Raw genomic sequence first — 22,070 nt, forward strand, 5'->3', positions numbered from 1 at the left:
CAGCTCCACCACAAACTCTCAGCAAGAGCTCTGCTCGCGCGGTGACGCTTCTCTCCTTGGGCTTGGAAAGCCTTTCTCCCACTCCCCTTAGCTTTCCGGGCAGCAAGTGCAGCCAAGTGCAAACTGATCGTGCATTTGGCGCTAAGAGCCTGGAGAAGGAGGGGCATGGGATCACTCTCCGGGTTCTCCCCAGCCCGGTCCTAGGTGGTGGAGTCTGCAGAACTGTCCCCCAACCCGAGCCGCAGCTGACGCGGCCGCAGGTGGCACGCGGAGCTGTCCAGCACCAGCGGGAGCCGGGAGCCGGGAGCCGGGAGCCAGGAGCCAGGAGCCCCGCGCGCCCGGCGGCCCGACGCTCCGCCGCCGCGCTCTCGCCGGAGCCGAGCGGACGCCGTCCTCGTTCAGCGCCGCCCGCCCGGGGCTCGCTCGGAGCCACGCGGCCTCCGGGGCGGCGAGCGCGGTCCCCGCGAGCTGCTTCGGCAGAACAGGTGCCAACATGTGGCCCCTTTCCTCCTCCTCGTGAGCGTCTCATCCCGAATGGGTGGGCTGGCCCGCTCGGCCTTTCCCCAGCTCAGAACTTCCTAAATAAAGTCCCAGGAAGGCGGGAAAGGGCAAAGATGGACCGTAACCCCCACTTGGCGCGCACGGGCTTTCCCTGGGAGGATCCCCTCCTCTCTGCGCCCCAGCCGCCTCCTCCGCGGGCGAGGGGTAGGCGTTGGGGGCGAGGGCCTGCGGTCTGACCCGAACGACGGTGCACTCCCCGGAGGAGGAGACCGTGGGAGCGGGGAGGGCGCACGGAGGACGGCCGCCAAGTGTCCTTGCTGCTCCTGAAACGTGGCGACAGGCAAGGCAGAGACTCCCCATGAGTGCGATGGCGACACGTGATCCAGGCGGAGGGAGGCTCGGGGGGTGGTGGATCGAGAGAGACGGAGGGGGGCGGGCTGCGAGGAGAGAGGCGGGAGGAGAGGGGAAGGGGGGCGAGCGGGGCGCGCGGGCGGTGGCAGCCTCTGCCTCCGGGACGCACGGGCCGCAGCCCTCCCCGCGAGCCGCGCCGCGCGCTCACACACTCGGGGGCTCCCCGCGAGCCGGAGCGCGGCGCACGGCCAGGCGCCGAGGCGGGCGCTGAGGCGGCGCCGCGCGAGCTGCAGCCGAGCCGGCGGCGGCCCCCAGCCCAGCCCGGCGCCGCCGCCGAGCCCGGGCCCCAGCGAGCGGCGGCGGCGCCCAAGTTCCCGCCATGAGCTGCGGGCTCTGCGGGCTCCGCGGCTCCGGAGACTCCCTCCCGGCTGAGCGCGATCGCGGCGCCCCGCGGCCCCGACGCGCCTAACGCCGCCGCTCGCCGGTCCCGCTCCCGCTCCCGCTCCCGCTCCTCCCGCCGCCGCCCGCGTCCCGGCCGCCGCCTCGGCCCCGCCGCGCCGCTAGCAGCATGTCTCGAAGGAAGATTTCGTCCGAGTCCTTCAGCTCCCTGGGCTCCGACTACCTGGAGACCAGCCCCGAGGAGGAGGGCGAGTGCCCGCTGTCCAGGCTCTGCTGGAACGGCAGCCGGAGCCCGCCCGGGCAGCCCGAGCCCAGCGCGGCCGCCGCCGCCGCCACGGCCGCCTCCGCCGCCGCCTCTGCCGCCGCCGCCGCCGCCGCCGGGGCCAGGAGGGCGCAGCGCCGGAGGCGGGTCAACCTGGACTCGCTGGGCGAGAGCATCAGCCGCCTGACGGCGCCCTCGGTGAGCCGGGCGGAGGGCCGGGCGTCGGGAGGGGACGGGGATCGGGAAAGTTGGCGCCGGGCGAGTCGGGCGTGCGCAGAGCCCGACCGCTGGGGGGCGGCCCGGCCTCACCCCGCCGGCCTGGGGTTCCTGTGGCCCTGGGCGAGACCCCGACCTTTGGGCCCTGGGGCCGGGGGTTGGGGGTGGGGGGCGTTAGAACACGCCAAAGGAGTGAGACCTCGCCTCCGGGTCTCCGGACTCGGGGGCCTGCCCGCCCACCCCAGCCTCTCACCCTCGTGCACCCTGACGGCCCGGGGCTCCTTCGCACCCACCTGTTTTCTTCCTCCCAAACTTTCCCAGGCACTGTGCCCGCAGATCCTATTCCCAGGCCCTTCATCTCTGCTGTCCCCAAGGGGCGCCTGCCCCTTCCAGGAAACGCTTCCTCTCCCTTTTCCCACACTCTTGTTCTTGGCCTGACCTCCACTGACATCTCTGAATTCCAGGGGCTATCTGCATTCTGGGACGCATCCCTTTTCTCCAGTCTTCAGGCACTGGCTGTCAGATACTTGTTGAGTTGCCTTGTGATGAAAACAAAAACAAAAACCCCTCTCATTTCTTTCCCCCCACCCCACAGACTTTTTTTCCTTATTCACTGAGCACGAGTAGCTCAACCTTCTTCTCTGGGCAGCTCTGGTGTCTGGTTTTCTAAACCTCTCTGGTATATCTTGCACCTGTGCCTCACACCTTCTCCCTGTTTCCCCTGACTTCTCCAGTGCTTTTTCACTCATTTTTTTTCGTACCTTCCTTATCTTAAGACCTTCATACATATCTGTTGAGCGAGCAAATGCCTTCCTAGCCCTCGGAACTAGTGCTCACTCAGGGATGACTGTATCAGCAGTTCCAGGGGTGCCAGACTCCCCTGGTTCCAGGCGTCCTTCCAGAGCACTTCTGCTCAGTCCTGCTCAGCCATGTCAGCCACCCTTGGCGTGGCCCAGTTGCAGGAACGCCAGACCTGTGTTTTAGTCTTTCCCTCTGTGCGACCTCTGCTTGGAAGGAATTCACCCCATTGCAGACAGAACCAGAAAAAGATGCAGTGTGAAAGCCCCATCCCACCTTTCATTCCCACCCTGACCTTGGACACAAGGACTTCAACTCCTGACAGCACTTTGACCTACTCTTCCTTGAGACTTCCATTTCTCTGAAGTTTCCACAATGAAACCGAACTTTGATGTTGTTCGACTACTCTTGAGTCTCCTTGTGAAAGTCCTCTTGCAGCTGATGGTAGTCCTGCAAATATCCCGGTGGCCCTGGCATTAATGGGGCATGATCTTTTCCTTGAACCATGTCACCACTCTTCGGTCATCTTCCTTTTCTTGTATGTTTTCCCCTCACTCACCTCTCCCATATGATTCATTCATCATTGATAACTTAGGAAACAAAACTCAAAATGGGTTGGCTGCTGCTTGCTGCTCTTTACTGCAAGTATCTCCCAGAAAGTGTAATTTTAGGAACTATGTGATGTTGTTGAACCTGAGTCTTTGTTAAAGGAGCCCAGAGATCTTGTGCATCTGTAGCTTTGTGTAAATATCTAAAGCAACATTTATGCCATATACTAAATCTTTAGTACAATAGATCCATATCTGAATACAATGATTTTACTAAAGGCAATGGTTAGTTTTGGGGGAATTTTTCTTAAATAGTCTTGGAGTTTTCTTTTTACTTAAGAATCAGAATTTGCAAATATGTAAACAAGCAATGGCAGTGCCCCTGGTAATGCTAATTATGTCTACGTGAGGAGTAGATAAAAGTAACAGAACACAGGGTTTACTACAGGAACAAGAGGGAGGAAGTACTCTCTGATTTTTACCTTTATAAGTAAAATTTGAATGACACTGGCTTTCTGCTGGATAAAAGGAATGCACCAGGTAATGGTTTTTAGGGTAAGAAATTTGAAAATTATCATGGCAATCTAATCAATGCAACAGCTATACGTACTTTCCATGCTGTAAATCTCCATTTTGAAAGCTGAGAACACACTGGTGAACATAGCGTAAACATTTTCCACATCATAGTATATGTATAAATAAATCTCATTGGCTAACCATGTTGCCAATAGACTTAGTAACACAAAGAAAACAGAGGTTATATTTTAAAGCAGTAACTTGTTTCTGTGGTTGCCTCCCCCCACCCCGTTTTCTGTTATTTGGTGAGCTAGAACGTCGCTTCAAAAAGTTCTAGTAGATTCATTCTCCTACGTTGTCAGGATTCTAAACTTCTCTGGAAACACTTGAGGAAACAGTTTATGTTCTGTCTTTTATTTCTGGTTGTTTTGATTGTTATGAGCTGTCTTGCATTTGTCACAATATACTTCGGGAAAAACTATATTTGCTATGGAAGCTCTCTTCTCCGTTGTGGGTTCATCATGGAATGTTGTCCACTGGAGATTTATTACTCATTCATAATAATTTGCAAGTAGGAAAATGGAATGATTTTAATAAATACTAGCATATTGTCCACTAATTAAACTAGTTGTTTGATCAATGGGATATTCAAAGTCTGGTTTTTGATACTTTAAAGTCATTTTTAGATACATTGATGTTGGACTTAAAGATTATAACACATTATACCAGTTTAATAATAAAAAGTCAATTGAATTGATGAAATTTAAAAAAATTCCGGAATTTAGGAGACCTGATTTTCATTCCTTGTGCCTTGGACAACTAAATATTTTTTATAGCTCCGTCCATATCATTTTAACTCTCTAGGATCCTTCTCATTTGTAAGGTATTATACTTAGGGTCCCTCCTTATTCTGGGATTGTAAGTATAATACCTTACAAATGAGAAGGTATATATACAGAGACATGTAATGTATTATCAAGCTTTTGATAAACTGCCATAATGACATATAAAAGAAAAATAAGCACATATTATGAGTTTTAAATTTTTGAGGGAAGTAGATTACTTTCTTAAGTAGGACATATTATGAGTTTTAAATTTTTTAAAAAATATATTTTATTGATTTTTTACAGAGAGGAAGGGAGTCAGAAACATCGATGAGAGAGAAACATCGATCAGCTGCCTCCTGCACACCCCCCACTGGGGATGTGCCCGCAACCAAGGTACATGCCCTTGACCGGAATCGAACCTGGGACCCTTGAGTACCCAGGCCGACGCTCTATCCACTGAGCCAAACTGGTTAGGGCTGAGTTTTAAATTTTTGAGGGAAGTAGGTTAATTTCTTAAGTAGGAGCCTCAAAGCCATATTTATTCCACCCAATTATTAAACAATATTGGAGGACCTACTATGTGGCAAGTATTGTGCAAAGCACGGGCAATACAATAGCCAGGAAAAGAAATTCCCAGTCTTTGACCTCATGCGACTTCTTTAGTTATACCCTTTATTTTAATGAAACTGTATTGAGGGAAATCACAAGAACTCCAGTTGTCCTGGGGATGTCTAGGATGAGGTTTACTTACCATCCACTTTGGGTAGTTTTGTTTACTGTGAATCTGTGGAGTGCAGCCATAACCATAAAAACAACCCTAAAGTCCTGACTGCAGGTGCATAAATCACCTATTCTGTTATTTGTCTTGAAGTCACTTACCTGGGAACACATGTGGAGAAACAGCTGGGGATTATACGTCAGGGGTGGATTTAGTAACCCATTTATTTCGATTTTATTCTTATAAATGAGAGTTGCGGAGAACGCTTTCAGTCTGACATCGGTTTTGGGTTTGCTGGTGTCAGCCTGTCAGTGAAGATATTGGGACCAACTGGAGGGCTAGGCTTCCCTGGTTTTCTTGTCAGAGGACGACTGGCTGTTACAACATTGCAGGTGGCTTTGAAGACTTCAGAAGCTACAGAGCAGAATGGCAGGAAGAAAAGTGACAGAACTGGAAGGATGACAACGAAGGGGAGGAAAGCTACTGACATAGGGAATAGTCCAAGGAAATGAGAGAACAGTGAGCAAAGACAAAACTGAAGGGAAGGCTGGATTCAAGCAGCAAAAAGGGAAAAATGGTTTCACTATTTTTGGAAAGGTATTATATTGATGCAAGCCTGTGAAAAAGTGAAAGGACATAAAAATACATATGTAGCCTCCCCTGAAATTGAATACTAGTAGCTTTCTGACATGTGTAAACTTTTAAAAAAGCCTTGAGAGTGTGGGTGTAACTGGCATGTAAATGACGGAAAATATATGAAATATATTTGTGAGGTGGGATATTTGATAAATTTTATCTTAATTGAAGTTTTTAAAATCTGGGCTCAATTTAGCTAACAGAGTTTGAGTAACAGATTCTTTGCAATTAGAAAATTAGAGAGAATGTGTTCCAGTAGTTTAATGTTCTCACATTTGTAAAAAATAGATACTGTAATCTGAAATCAGAATTTACTGACCATTTGTTGCTTTCCCTACTGCATCCCTGATCCTGGAGAAAGAAAGTGGCAGAGGTGAAAGAACAAGGCTCAGAGTTTATCAGGGGTTTGAATAACTCCCTGCTGAGCCCCTTTCTGAATGTGAGCCCCGGTGAAAACCAACTCTTATCTTCTTAGAGCCTTGCTTTCCTATTCTGTGAAATAGGAATAATAACAATCTTGTAGATTTGTTGTGAACAAGGAGCAACGTTTTTTTAAAACTCCTTGAACTCAATACATGATAGTTTTGGGCCGAGATCCATTACTTTCAACCAAATTTGAATGCCTCCAAATGATCTAAAAATGTCTTCTCTCTCAATAATTTACTTGCTAGTAATCTTTGAAAGAGTTCATAAGTTAACGGATGTCATGTACCCAAGAAAGAACAAAACGTAATAAGAAGGAGTTTATTTTGTTGACATTGCCCAGTCAATCCGTTAAAAAATTAGTACTGGAGTCCCTTTCAGCTCCCTGGCTATGACTCTTGTGTGTATGTAATCATTGCAGATTTGAACATTTCTGTCAAACTGCAGAGTGCTTTGTGACAATATGGAAACCGCTTTTACAAGTTTTATAAGAATATGTACAAGGATATACATATTTGGTAGAATGTAGGTTATTTCACAAAAAATTGTTTTTAAATTAGAAAAAAAATTGGTGAAAGAGAAATTGCTTATTTCATTTGCCTGAGAATGTCAAATGTTCTCCATTCATTGCATTCAAACTAATTTGTACATATGTTCAAAGGTTTAGGCGGTGAGATGCAGCAATTACCCTGCTAATGGCATTTATGTTTTGTGTACAGTGATCTAGTCTTGTTTGGCTACCAGCTCAATTGTTAGATCTTCATTTTAAAGCTAAATTTTGACAATGGGAAAATAACATCCACAATTATTAGTTAGTTCGTAATTGATCTACCTTGAAGAACTCTGAGCTGTGTGGGAAGTGTGTTCGAGTGCTGTTATGTCTTTTCCCCTCAGTATCATCGTTGCTCTTTTCATTCACCTTTGGTTTGTCCTGTTGTTTCTGTCATATGGAAATTAAGGTAAAATTTAAAAAAATACATATTTTATTGAAATATTATATAGTAAAATAAATGCATTATTTCCAGATGTATGCATTCTTCACCTATGAGTTTAGGGAGAAGGTAGGATGACACCTTTTGGAACTTCACACACCTCTAGAAAGAAAAAAAAAATGAAGTGCATAGGCAGGGAAAATATTTGCAAGGCCTTTCTGGTGACTGGGTTTTCTTTATAAGCCCTTGCTTATTACATGAGCCAGTGATGTAGCTCAAACTTTAAAGTTCCTATTTTTAAATCCTGACTCTAACCTCAACACTCTTAACGGTTATGTCATACTAGAGGCCTGGTGCACGAAATTCATGCACTGGAAGGGGCCCTAGGCCTTGCTGGCGATCAGGGCTGATTGGGGCCTTCCAGCTGTCAGCCAGGGCCTTCCTTCGTTCTGCGCCACCCCCTGGTGGTCAGCGCATGTCATAGTGAGCCATGGAACTCCTGAGGGGGACAATTTGCATATTAGGCTTTTTTATAGAGAGCTAATTTAGCATAGTACCTAATGGGTAATCAATAAAATGCTTAGAATAGATGAATGGGTGTTTTTGTTTAATCGTCTTCTTACACTTGCCATTTAAAGCAAACCTTCAGAATGCAGCTGTGCTAACAAGCAGATGGGGTAGTATCCTCCTCCTGGTTTTTGTTAGGTGGCCCATTTATATTTTAAGAAGTTAGGTACATGAAATGATTCCTTCAATCTCCTCCAGTCTCCAGTCTGCTTATAGTGTCTGCACAATTCTCTCTCAAATGAGAGGGAAATGTTTGTCAGCAAGTGGGCTACTGTTGCCAAAAAAGCATTGCTAGGAGATGGAATGACAGTCTTCCTCCTCAAAACTCACTTCAGGACAGAATCTGAAGATCTAGAATTATGTACTGTAAGCTCAGAGCACCTCATAACATTGCCAAGTCCAGCTTAGGGTGACTTAGGAAGTAGGGGAACTGCAGATATCCCAGAAGCTGGAGACTTGTGGGGCTGTGGTGAAGAGTTGAGAAAGAGTGAACATTCTTATGAAAACAACAGCGAGGAAATCACTTCCTGATACAGGCTGGATTTGAGACTTATTAAACAGTTCTTCATTTAAGTAGTGGTTATCCAACTCTAGTGAACATAAAAACACCTGAAGAAAATGGTTAGAATCAGATTCCTGGGGCCCTCAGCAGGTCTGGTTTGATAGCTCTGAGGAGGGGGGAGGGGAGGGACTTGGACTTTATAGTTTAAACAAAAGCCCACCTGGTAGCTAGGACCCCACAGCCCTACCTCAAGGACTGGATTCCACACCTTCAGGATCACTGATCTAGACTCCAGTGGACAGTGAGCTCTGCAGACTGAATTTTTGGAAAGAATGGTCCTGGACACGACTCCTTTGAGGTGACTGTATCCAGGTGAATTTTTGTGTTTATAGGGACAGAATAAAAGTGGTGCCTGGGAGCTACATCCTATGGTTGTGTCCTTTGTGTTCAAAATAATCATATTGATTGTGTGGCAGAGGAGTTCGGGGTGTCGTGGTTTGTGGTTTTAATTACTTGTGGACTCTGTGGCTGTTTTTCCTGAAGACGCTTTGTTAGCTCCCCTAAGTTTACATTCAAGGTCACATGCCATTGCTTAGTGTGCTAGGGCCCCTTCAAATAAACTATTAGAAAATGTGGAGGAGGGCAGAGGAGAAGGGAGAAGGGTTATCTTGAGGATCCTGTGACAGGACCACCAGCCTTTGTGTTTTTCAGAGTGTTACCCGTACAACATTTCTCAAATGCTCCATCTACTGGTTCATCCTGAAGCAATAACTTGTTCACATGCCTACAAAAAATTTCTTTAAAAGGTGAAGGAGAAAAAAACAGATCTGGATGCCAGGAAAATATATATATATATTTTTTTTTACTAGAAAGGAAGCAGTAGGGGATTCGGATATTAGGTGAATAGAGCTACCTATCAAACCTTACTAAAATATAATACCAGCTACTCATCTCTACATCCTTAGCCAGTTAGTCTTTCTCTCATTCAGTGGATAAAAGTTGAATTCTCCAAAATAAATGGTGAGCCGACATTTGAAGAATTTGCATTTGCAGAGAACTCTGGAACCAGTCTATCAAGAGAGGAGGCCGTCTGCGTGGAATTCCTGGTGGTACCTTAGTTGCAAGTCCTTGAAGTCTGATTGACTCCTTTTCTATTCACTGTACTATATTTGCTATGTGTGGCTCTGCTGTGCCCAATAGAGTAATTAAAAATGTCAAAAAACATGCTTACATTCTTTGTTGCTTTATGCCTATGCTTCTTCATGCATGAACTCTCCAATTTAATATCGGGGAAGAATGGTTTTTCTGATTAGTTTTGTGCACAACACACACACACACACACACACACACACACATTCTGTTTTCTCTCACTGCAGTTTCCCCTATAGAATACTGTTATTGCCCACATGTCTGTATTAGGACTTGTGTTGTACTGTGATTTTGGTTTATTCTGCCTCCTTATGACAGATTTATGCATGTCTATATCTAGTAAAAAGTCTGATTTATAAAGGCACTCAATACATGCTTGTTAGGAGAATGAATAAATGAGTGAAAAAATCCTTGTGTAGCTTGTGATGTATTAGTAATTCTTTGTAGGCTATGATGATTTTGTGCTGACATATTTAGTTGACTATTTTAACTGTTCTATTTGTAGCTTTTTCTTAGACACAAATAAGAGTAAATATAGTTGTAAAATTATTTTTTAGAATGCTTCAGGGTTTGAAAATCTTCTCATGTTGAGTCTTTTATTGGAGCTTCACAATAATCTCTAGATTTTATGCCAGTTATCTCTAACTTTGGTAACCATGATTATCTTAAAATGCTTGTAGTCATAGTAACTATTTGGGGAAGCATATGTGCTGACACAGTGCATTCTAGCTCTTAAAGATCAGATGTGTATCTCTGGAAGATATGGAGATGGTATCTATACCATGCTGTTTTGTTCATTATTATTTCAATGTATAAGAAATCTTTGTTATCAAACATTATATTAAATAAGAATCTCAACAAACCAGCACATCCACATATTTATCCTACAGTAATCATTATAGACATAATAATGGTGTTGGAGGGATGGAGTCCTTGGGAACAGTGATAAAATTAGAAATTGTTGCTTTAAGAAATGGGTAGGAATAGTGACCAGGAACAGGTAGAAGTATCATTAGGTATTTTTTTGAGGGCCCAATTGAGGTTGGAGATAATTAATTTGTAGCCTAGTCTGAGAGGATGAGTATGACTTGGAGAGGTATAAAGTGCTGAAGGTATTCATTGTATATTAAATGGCCTATCTGTCAGCTTGAACTTCAGGTGTTTGGGGGGAAATCCATTGGAGCAGTGGATGATGTCTTGGGAAATAATGAGAGTGAATGTCAAATGAAGCAGACTGTAATATTCGAAAGCATTTCTAGCCTTCCTGTGTTGCACACAGATTTGATATTAAGCTTATTTAATGTATATCTGGGTCTTACTCTTTCACTATTCAGTTAATGCTCCTAGAATAGCTCATTGACCCCCCAGGCCACCCCCTTCCGCCAAACCAGAATCGATAAACTGGTTATTAGTTAGTTTTTGAGAAACTCAATGCAAATTTCTTGATTAGTGTTTACGTTATGTTTTCAAAGTTAGAACAGAGCCTTGAAAAATTAAGGCTACTCAGTTATATCATTCAATGCATTATTTATGGGCCTTAGTTGTTACACAATGAGTTTCCTTGGCTCAGATTTGGTAGTACATTGCTTCTTGAAAATAAAGGAGCCTATGGGATTCAAGTAATAGGTGGCTACCAAAACATTTCCTATTGTATTGGAGAGCACAGCTGATATTTTCTTATCCAAAATGGTAAAAAGTCGTTCTGGTTAATCAGACATTCTGACAAAGTATACTATCTCACATGTGCAGTATCAATTTGTGAGTAGATGAAATCCAATAAAATACACTTAAGAGTTAAGCACTTTTCAGTTTGTGAATCAGTGTTTGATCATCCCAAAGTCTCTCCTATGTGTGTCATTGATGCAGTGTCATTATTATGAGTCTTAGCTATCACTGGGCTATAGGTGTGTGGACATCCTGGTAAGTGGAGTGTTTTAGATAATCAAATGCTACATAACAGGAGTTTTTTTTCTACATAGAAACACTGAGGAACTACATGGTTCTGGTGGTCTGAAAGAGTTAATGTGCATACTTGATTACTAATACTCTACCAGGGAGTCTCTTAGGCAGAGGGAGGCAAATTAGGAATGGAATTTAACAAAAAGCTTAAAACAACTTTTAGAGATCTGTGCATAATTTGGTTAATGTGATTGCCTTGTTTTCTTGAAAAATACCCGTTCGCATATGTGTGTGTGTGCAGGATGGGGGCAGATGCTGCAGTTCAATAAATGTCGCATTCTGATTTTTGTTTTAATTTGACTTTGGGGAAATAACTTTCCTGTCTTTGTTTCCCCGTCTCTGAAATCATATATAATCATACTAATCTCTCACTCCTGGGTAAATATGTAATAAAATGTGAACAGTGAATCGGAGACATTGTGTTTACTGTTATTAATTTCTTCATTGTGCTGCTATGCTGATTCCTTGAGGACTAAGGTCTTGGTTAGGATTCCTTTCCTCTCTACATTCTGGGAGAATAACGGGTTTTGGAGTCAGACACTAACTCCTGTGCTATCTTGCGCATTCTTGGATAAGCCTCTCTGAGGCTCAGTTTCTTTTCTATAAAATGAAGGTAATAATTTATAGAATTATGAAGATTAAAAGTATACTGCATAGCACAGTATTTGGAATACAGTAAACAATTAATTTTGGTGCCTTTTTCTGACCCCTTATCAGTTATCCTACAGATCTGTATATTGGTTATCACATCTCCTGATACTTTATCTCCAGCCACAGTCTTTGGGGAAACCTCCAAATATTTCCTTCCTTTATAGTTCTTGTTTAGCATTCTTGTGCTTTTCATGGAAAATATGTTCAACATTTTTGGGTGTGCAACATCTTAGGATTATAAAATCTCCCAGAAATTTCTTCCCAGAAATCTTAAAAACAGATGTGATCTTACTGGTTACTTATTTATTCACTCAGTCACTCCTCACATGAGTTCATTCGGACAGCATTTATTTAGCAAGTGAGGATTTACTAATTCACTCAGTATATATTCCATATGCATTAAACACACAAAGTGGACATTCAAACAAAATTTGATATGGTCCTTTCGGTTTTAAGAAATGTAAAATCACATTTTAAAAATTACCAAATAATGTGTCTAACGGCTATTTCAACCCTCCCTCTGCCTCCCTCACTCGTCCTATCTTGACCTTTCCTTATTTGGCATGATGTGGAGGACATGTGGACAAAGGAAGAGCCTGTATAGAAAAAGACCTGTTGAAACTGTAATGATGATGATGATGATGATGATGATGAGGAGGAGGAGGAGGAGGAGGAGAAAGGGGTGAAGGAAGATAAGAGTGTTGATTTATCAAGCCTTACCATGTACCAGGCAGGGTACCAAGTGCTCTAGACATGGTATTCCATTAAATACCCACAACAGTAATGCAGGAGTAATGCCTTCCCATGGTCTATAAGGTGTCAAAAGCCTACCTTTCTGACCTCACCTCCTGACACTCTAACCTCCGCTCACAGTTCTACAGTACACTTCTTGCTCACACCAGGCAAGTGTTATCTTGCCTCACTTTTGTCCCATTCCCTGTGCCAGAAATGCTCCCTTATTCCAGTTTCCCACATGGTTGGCCCTTTTGTGGCGTTTAGATTTCTGCTCAGTGTCATCTCATCACCGCCCCCCCCCGCCCCCCCCGCCAATTATTCTCTCTCACATCACTGTTAGTTTCCATCATAGCATTCACCCTCAGACGGTATCTATTTACCAGCTTGCTTATCTATTACCTGTCTCCCCTCACTGCAATTTAAGCTCTGCACGAGCAGGACCTTGTCTGGGTTGCTCACAGTGGTCTTTGCGGTGCCTAGAAAAGTCCTGGCTCGAGGTAGGTTCTTAATACATCTTTATTGACTGAATGAAGTAGAGTCATTTTGAGAGAAGTCTTAGCACTTGGACAAGAAAGAGCATAATTAAAAAAACACAGACACATAGGGTGGGAGAAGGAAAAAATAACATGTTAGGTAAGTACTATGGACCCAGCATTTAAGTGTTTTTATAATATGTTTCACTGGATTTTCAGAATAATTTTATGAGTCAGAGAAGTCAAGTAACTTGCCTATGATCACAGCTAAAGAGTGATAGAGATAAGATTAGAATCTTGGTCTATGTAGCTCCAATCTCTGTATTCCTTCTAGTGGAATTATATGTTTCAAACCCCTGTGAGTGTGGTGGACATTGTAGTGCCTAGATGCCCCTTTAGGAATGAATGACTTACCTAGATGCTGGGAATACTACTGGCTGTCACCCTCAACTGTCAGTCTCTTCCATGTGTTGCCTGGGCTGAAGGGAGTTGCCTTGCCCAAGGTCATGCCCCTTCCAGTGACTGATCAACATGGGGATCTGAAGGCTTGTCCCCAAGCAACAGTTCAGCCAACTCTGAAGTAGAACTCCATGTAGGGTCAGCTGAGGCCCTCACTGAGGCTGCATCTCAGGCAACTTCTCCCTCTTTCTAGTTCTGCTTCTTCTATACTCTTTCCTGGGTATGGATCCCAAGAGCACCTCCTAATAAGCTTTCTGCATGCTAATCTTTTCAGTCTGCTTCCCAGGGAAACCAACTTGCTGTAGTGATTTCGAGAACCATCATGACATTAAGAGAAGTGCAGAAGGCAGCACCCAGAAGGTGGCATTTGGAAGAAATATAATGATAACCTTGAATTTGGAGTTTTTGAATTTAGGTGCACATGGTCAGCTCTGGACTTTGAGTTCTCTGAGGGCTTAGTATTACTGGATCACTAGCTTCAGCTCAGTGCCCATCACATGGTAGGCAGCCACTCATTAAATAGACTGTTGAAAATTTGGGATTGGAGTTGGGGTAAGAGCTTGTGGAAGTAATAGCTAATAGCTTGAAAATTGACAAGCTCTCAGAGTGAAAGAGAGAAATCTAAGAACAACAGAGGTTTGAGAAGCAGTACACTAGCACATAGAGACCCAGAAGAATTCAGGTACCAGGATGCTTTTTGGTTTGCTTGTGAGGGTGGGAGGTGGCTGGGGAGAAGCTGGGAGCAAGGCCTGTAGTGGTTGATATCTGGGAAGTAATGAGGACAATTTAAGGATGGCACTCTCGAGCCCAGCATGAATGAGGTTGCTGGTGGCCTCAGGAAAGCAATGCCAATTCTGCATCTGAGGTAGAAAACTACTTAACAAGGTTCAAAGAGGATATATATGATGAGTCAACAAAGGATATGATGGGCATACATTTCTCATCCAAGGTGTTTGGCAATAACAGTAAAGAGAGATATTTGGCAGGCCTTCTGAGGCCACATCCAAATTTATTAAAAAGGTGGAGATTGTGTGAAGGTGACAGAGTAGTGAGAAGAGTTGGAGATGGATGAAATAGGTGCCAGGAAAGGCGAGGGTATACAGTGTCACTCTTTCACTGCTTTCTCTGTACCTGGGGAATGCCCTATGGCATCATAGGAGTATAGAGCAAAGGCAGCTGTCAGGGGTTGGTTTTTAAAAAAATATATATTTTATTGATTTTTTTTACAGAGAGGAAGGGAGAGGGATAGAGAGTTAGAAACATCAATGAGAGAGAAACATCGATCAGCTGCCTCCTGCACACTCCCCACTGGGGATGTGCCCACAACCAAGGTACATGCCCTTGACCGGAATCGAACCTGGGACCCTTCAGCCCGCAGGCCTACGCTCTATCCACTGAGCCAAACCGGTTAGGGCGAGGTTGGTTTTTATTTACACCGAATTGATTATAGTCTTGTCTCGATTTTATCCATATATCTCAGTGATGGGTCAGTAATTTTGATATCTAATGGTTGTGAAATTTAAATTGCCTTGCGATTCACCGGTCTCCAGGTTTTCCACTATGCTAGCTGTGCTGACGATGGGAGGTCAAATGAGGCCAGACATGTCATTCATTTACCAGCCAAACATTTTACATTCCCCTTATAAAATGGACATTTTTCATTTGTATATTCCATGGCAGATAGCTGTTAGATTGTCTCATCAGTCTGAAAACTTCAGGTTTTCTCTGACCCGTCTACAGACAGGACTTTATAAATGGAACACCATGTGGAGGGAACTGTTTTTGATTTGTGCTTTGTATTAGCTTTCTCTCTCTCAGTGTGCAAGGTAATTTGAGATGTCTATTTTAAAGCCATGACTCCTGGCCTTACACTCCCTGTGTCCATATGACTTTGCTTAGTGTTAGAGCCCTTTTGCACTGATGGAAAGGTCACTAATGGAAGGATCTCCGGGGGCATTAGGAGTAAAGTGGCAGGACTGCACTTTGTTGTTATGTGGAATATATTTTACACAGTTGAAAGGTGGTGTGGAAGGTAAAGTGAGGCCAAGCAGGATGTACACAATCAAATGCAGCTTCTTGGCTCCCTCCCTTTCCTTTTCCGGGTAAATTTTACCTAATTTCATTAAGCAAGGATTTACGTCTATTTTATTTACTGCCACGGGCAAGTCTGCTAGTGCCTGGCACATAGTAGTTGATCAATAATTATTAAATGAATAAATTTAGAGTGAATATAAAGATATTTATTCTAACTATACTATACAAATAGTGTCAGAAACAGATAAGGTGATACATACAAATGCACTTCAGAAAAATAAAAGCAACAGTAGTAACAAAAACAAAGTAGACAAAACAGAATGTACAGATGTAAACAACCCATTATGTCATATTATTTTTATTCCTTCGTCATATATATATAATCCATCCACTATGCACGCTTGACTTTACTGTGTATTGAGCCATAATGCAAGGTCTATGGAGCAGAAAACGGCTGTTGTCATCTGCAGAATTTAAGAACCAAGTGCTGGCTGTTCCTTAAGTATTCTTGTAAGCATCTATACCAGTCAGTTTACATTACATACTAGGAGGAAATAAGTTTTTCCTACATGATCTAACAATATTTTTTTTAAAAATTCAACATTAGTTCATTAAACAGATATTTGTTGCTGTCCTTTTCTGTGCCAAGAATTTGAGATGTCTCAGTTATATGGGGAAAATACTTATAATCCCTCCCCTCCCCCATTTTTTTCTTATGATTTGTGTTGCAAACATTTTGGGAATGATATTTCAGAAAGATTTTATCTTGATTCTAACCTCTTTCTTGATTTTAACAAGATTTAACATTTGTTAAAATCTTCCCAAGAGAAAGCAAGAACTTTTGGAAGAAAAATTTACATTTTCCCAATAGCAAAATTGTGAGAAACCTATAATAACTCAGTGTTTCTGTAGACCTCAACAAACAAGAAACATATCTGTAGAAACCCTGTTGTTCAAATTCTTGACTCTATCTTCCAAATTCATTTTTTCTTGTGTGATTGGTCTAATTTGTGCATGAGAGATATATCTTGATTTTTTAATGTCTTACTAAATACCTAATTTTCAACTGAAGGTATTTATGTGTGATTTTTGTTTCAGGGATGAAAGGATGCAGGGGTGCTTACAAATTGTGTTTTTATAGTACTTGTAGACATAAACCTGGGTTTATTTTAATAGCATTTTGAAATCTATCTGTCATTGATTATATAGGGCAGAAGATAAATGATTCTGCCATTGGATTCTCAATTTAAAAATGCCATCTAATAGAAATCTGGAGTAGGCATAATTACTCTCATTGTTTCTCTTTTTAAAATTTGCCACAAGTAATAAAAATGTGTTTTACCTCTTTATAAAGAAATCTGCCTTCAAAGGCATTTGTTGTAAGGAGTGATAATAAGATGATTGTATTGTAAGGGAACAAAGACTGAGGGGAAGAGTGAATTTTAGCTACAGACTATTGTAATTCCATTTGAAGCTTCAGACAGATATGAGGGAATTTCTAGCACGCAGCCTAGAGAAGAGAAATTTATTGTTTCCTTCTGATAAAAGATCAATAAAGCTTTGTTGACCTGACAGTGTTTGTAAGCTATAAAGACTCTTTGTGTGTGTGTGTGTGTGTGTGTGTGTGTGTGTGTGTGTGTTGTTAATTTATTGCCATTATACATATGTTTAAAAGAAAACAGTCTTTCATTTTGTTCTGAATTAAATTCTTTTTCCAAAAGTGTGCTTGTCAAGTACTGCCCTAACTTTTCTGCAGAAGAGGATCGGATGGGATTTGTCCGTAGCTTGCAAGAGGCTACCTAGTGAACTCTGGTGTGGGAGGCTGCTCCCTGGCTCTTTAAGCATTTGGGTAGTTCTCTCCTGATTCAGCTGCATGCTTGGGATGGGAGTTGGGAAAGATGTAGGAAATACGAGACTAAATTAAATGGTCAGTGTAATTTTTCACTATTGGCCTAGCATTCTTGACTATTGGGTTCAGTCTAGGTCTCAACTATCTAGTTAACATAGATATTAAATTATTTTGATTATAGCAATGGGATATATGATCATGATGACGATAATTGTAGAAATCAACAATTCCATTGGACATGTAATTGGAAAAAAAATTTACTTACAGGTTACCCCCAAGAGATATAATCATTTTTCAAAGAATACATATGAATAAGTCACTTTCAAATATGGGCCTACAAAAAAGTTACCACAGTTAAGCTATAAAATGAGTCTGCAAATATAAATTTTAAAATGATATCAGACTAATAACTTTGGTCATTAGATAAGGAATTTAGCTGTTTTATGTGATTTATAAATCAAATCAAGATGTAACTGCCTGGAAACATTTTAAAAACCTAAAATAACAAAGTTTATTATTTTGCTCTTCCAGAGTAACAGAAGCGAAAGCAAAGGCATATAAAACATTTTATACTAGTTTAAACTTGATATGATATAGGTTAAGATTGAGGAAACATTGTAAAGTGGGGACATTTACCTCTGATAGTCCCTATTTTCAGTCTCTCCCTCTCTCTCTTAATTCCTATATCAAAGCCTCATGCCACATAAAAATCTGCTATGAGTCTCTCTCATCAGACAAATTTGGACAGTGTACATTTTAAATACTTTATCCTGTTAAATTATTCTTGAAAAATACCTCCTTTGATGTTAAGTAACTTTGCAGGAGTTGAAAATAAGTTTTTTTGGAGAAGATTGGGGGATGAATGGGGTGGAGATAGCTCTCTTGGTGCTCCTAAAATCAAACCTGATGTCTGGCCCCACAAGGCTCTGACATACATGGTTAGTTTATGAAAGTGGTTATGTCTGGGTGCTTCTCCGGCAGCCATCTGGAGTTCTCTGCAGCTATAATAAATTAGCTAATGTTCTTGATCTGTAGGAATAACACAGATATATTGGGAGATATAAACAAAAAAATATACAACACCTTTGACTACGTGGCATTATATTTATTATTAATTTTTTTATCATAAACTATTTTCTGCTGTTCTAAAGAACTGTTACTACTTCCTTAGGGTTCATCCTATATAATAAAACCCTAATATGCAAATAGATCGAACGGTGGAACGACCAGTCGCTATGATGCACACTGACCACCAGGGGTCAGAGGCTCACAGCTGGCGAACACAGTGGTGGTGACGGGAACCTCTCCCACCTCCATGGCAGTGCTAAGGAGTAGCGAGCCGAGCGGTAAGGAGCAGTGAGCAGGAGGGCGGTATAAAGCGAGGGGTCCAGGACTGTGAGAGGGTGCAGGCTGGGCTGAGGAAACCACCCCCCCCCCCCACCCAGTGCATGAATTTCGTGCACCAGGCCTCTAGTTTTAAATAAGGCTCATAAGACTAAATGAGACTGATGTTGTCCTTATGTTTTATAATGCTTACAGATTCTAGAAATTTTGCTACTTACATGCATAATTCAGGAATTAATATGCGTTGTGCCACTTTTGGATGCCCCTGTACTAGGTTTGCGTGGGAAATTCCGTTAAGTGCCCTTATATATGCAATAAAATGAAAATGTCTTTTAAAAATGGAAAAAAGAGAATAATGTCCAATCAGTACCTTGTTCCTAAGTATCATGTCATTAAAATTCCCTGTTGTTTGGTGTGAATGGGTGTACCTGATTTCTGAGGGTCAACAGTTCACTGATAGCTATAAAACTGAATTGCAGAGCAAGAAACTTAAAACTGTGTAGTATTCTAGACAAAATTTGAGAAAAATCTATACTGTACCAGAAATTTCCCTTCCTCCGTAGGCAGCTGTTCCCAATATCACTTCTTAGGCATGTTCTTTCATGTCCACTTTTCCCAGCTACTAACTTTCCTTTAGGCAATGAGACAAACAAATGGCCAAGAATGTTTGGCCAAGAATGGCCAAGAATCCTTTATGCAATGTTTCATAAAGGATTCCCCTTCCTTCTCTTTCCTATGGATGCTCTCTCTAACTGCACCTTCCCCCCCAGCCCCACCCCCTTTCATCTCTTTTACCTTTGTTCATTCTATTGTCCAGTGGCCACTTTGCTCAGAGCTATATACCCTAGCTGGTGACTAGAGGTAAACATTTGGTTCTGACGTGAGCAAGTTTGGATGTCTTTTGTTAGAGTTCTAATATGAACCCCACAACAATTCACATTGTAATGACCTTTTTAAAATGATAGATGGCTTATTTTGAGTAGTTTTTAGTGTAAGCAGATTTGAAGAGAATTTTGAAAAACCAGGGGCTTTCACCAACTATATTGTCTTTAACCCCTGACAACGTAAGGCATTTTTCTTCTTAACTTTCCTCACTTCAGGGCTGTGAAAAAATGATGTGCCTACCTATACTTTCCATGCAGAAGAGCCACAGGCATTGAATGGTACCTGCTTGGAGTTTACCAAGCATGTTTTAAATACACATTATCCCACCCTGATTCACCCAGGAAATGCATGCTGTGGCAGGACCAGGATTAATTATAAACTCAACTTAAAGATAAGGAAACAAAAGCTCAGAGAGGAAGGGTAACTTGCCCAAAGTCAAGAAGCTAGTAACCATCTACATTTTGGAGCCTCGTTCTCCTGTTTCAGGTCCTAAGTTCTTTCTACTCTGACATATCTCTCGACATGTCCATGAATTGTTGCATCCCAATATACAGCATTGTTCGGGGTAGGCTCCCTATTTCATTTCCCATATGTTTCCTACTTTGTGACTTGCTAAGAGGTGGTAGCAATATCCTGTTGGTTTTTTTTTTCTTGTTTTAAAATATTTATCTTTATTGTTGAAAGTTTTACAGATGTTACCCCCCCTCCATTGATCCCCTCCATCCCTCCTGTTGGTTTTCTTGAATTTTACCTCCTCTCACCAACTGTTTAGTTCCTGACTGTGCTATAAGTCCACACAACACAGACTTGTGTTAGAAATGACAAAGGTCTTTTTCTCCATCAGACTCTGCCTCTAGGCTGACCTAGTTTGCCTTTCCACTGTCATGTTTGTATGCTCCAGGCTCCCATGATGGAGGTAACTATGACCAGATAGACAAACGCCATCATCACTGCCAACATCTGAGCTTATGCTGCAGAATCTGGGAAGAGCAATGATGTTACTTGTACATAGTTTGCTTTCTGAATATGAAAGAAGTCATTATTATCATAGAAATAGTTACATGCATTAAGGGTCTATATTTCTCTTCATAGATTGTATATAATTGTGCACACCCATTCATATACATATCTAATAAATTATTAGAAGAAACAAGGAAGTAATATAATAGTTACTGTTTGATGGATTAATACCTAGATTAAGAGATGTGCTCAGAGTTAAGTGACAAAAAAGGTACGACTTTCCATGTCATGTAGTACTAGTGTTCTGCTGCCTGCATGTTTTTGTCCTGAAAGAAGTGTGATTATCTGAACCTCAGCTTAGGAAAGTCGTGCATCATAAACACTGATGGCATGGCAGTCCTTATCTGCCGAACATCTGCCTGGTAAGCACCTTTCATATTCATTTGGACCACCCGATTATAGTCAACACTCAATCTTATTATTTTAGACCCTCGTCGAGTTTTATCTTCTAAGAGAGGTTGAAACAGAGCTGGGCAGCATCTGAGACCCTTAAACTCCAAGTATTTGTGCTGGTCATGGTCCGGAGGTAATCAGTCTCCTAGCCACTAACTGGCTAAGCAAAATGCCCACTGTTCTTTGGTTGGCATCTGATGACAATGATTTACATTGAGCAATAACTGTGAAATGAGGCTGATTACTCAAAGTCTGCACGGTCAGCGCTTTCTTACCTGTTCATGAGGAACCAAGCCATAATCAAAAGTTTGCTTTAATCCAGTTAGAGTCGAAGCAAAACGACTCTCATCCCAAATTCTTCAGTGCACTGTAGAGGGCTGTCTGATGGCAGGGGAGGCCTTGCGCATGAGCGGTGGCACTCCACGTCTGTTTATAAGACTCCCTTTTTAGTAAAGATGGTTGAAGAATTTTCCTAACATTAGGAATAATCTTCCTCAATGTGACAGAGGGCCAATATCCCCCTGAACAGTATTAGATGCAATGTTTCATAAAGGATTCCCCTTCCTTCTCTTTCCTATGGGTGCTCTCTCTAACTGCACCCCCCCCCCCATCCCCAGCCCCACCCCCTTTCATCTCTCTTACCTTTGTTCATTCTGTTGTCCAGTGGCCACTTTGCTCAGAGCTATATACCCTAGCTGGTGACTGGAGGTCGTTCTCTATCACCCAGTTACAAATTATTGTTTAAGCAGTGTGTTTAGGGTTCACAAAACATTTCCCTGTTTTATGTGTTAATTGTATATTTTAACTGTCAGGCAGAAATATTACTTCCTTTATTTCTGGGCTCTGGTTAGGAAACACTTCACTCTTGCTCCCAACTACTGGAAACAGCAGGGAATTCTTTGGAAATGCTGGAGTAGAGGCCG

At 42.5% G+C, this 22,070-nt stretch overlaps 1 protein-coding gene across 1 annotated transcript in view; it reads left to right on the forward strand.

The window, feature by feature from the left end:
* The first annotated feature begins 1,188 nt into the window (after positions 1–1,188).
* The window catches only part of GUCY1A2 (guanylate cyclase 1 soluble subunit alpha 2), a 265,199-nt gene continuing 244,317 nt past the window's right edge, over positions 1,189–22,070 (forward strand). Inside the window, exon 1 of the mRNA XM_070425990.1 lies at positions 1,189–1,711. Coding sequence (XP_070282091.1) covers positions 1,421–1,711 — 291 coding nt within the window. The 5' untranslated portion in view covers positions 1,189–1,420. The remainder of the gene's footprint in view (positions 1,712–22,070) is intronic.

This window comes from Myotis yumanensis, unplaced genomic scaffold (assembly GCF_028538775.1).
Source record: "Myotis yumanensis isolate MYYU_CA2020_CCGP unplaced genomic scaffold, mMyoYum1.0.hap1 SCAF_10, whole genome shotgun sequence".
NCBI lineage: Eukaryota > Metazoa > Chordata > Mammalia > Chiroptera > Vespertilionidae > Myotis > Myotis yumanensis.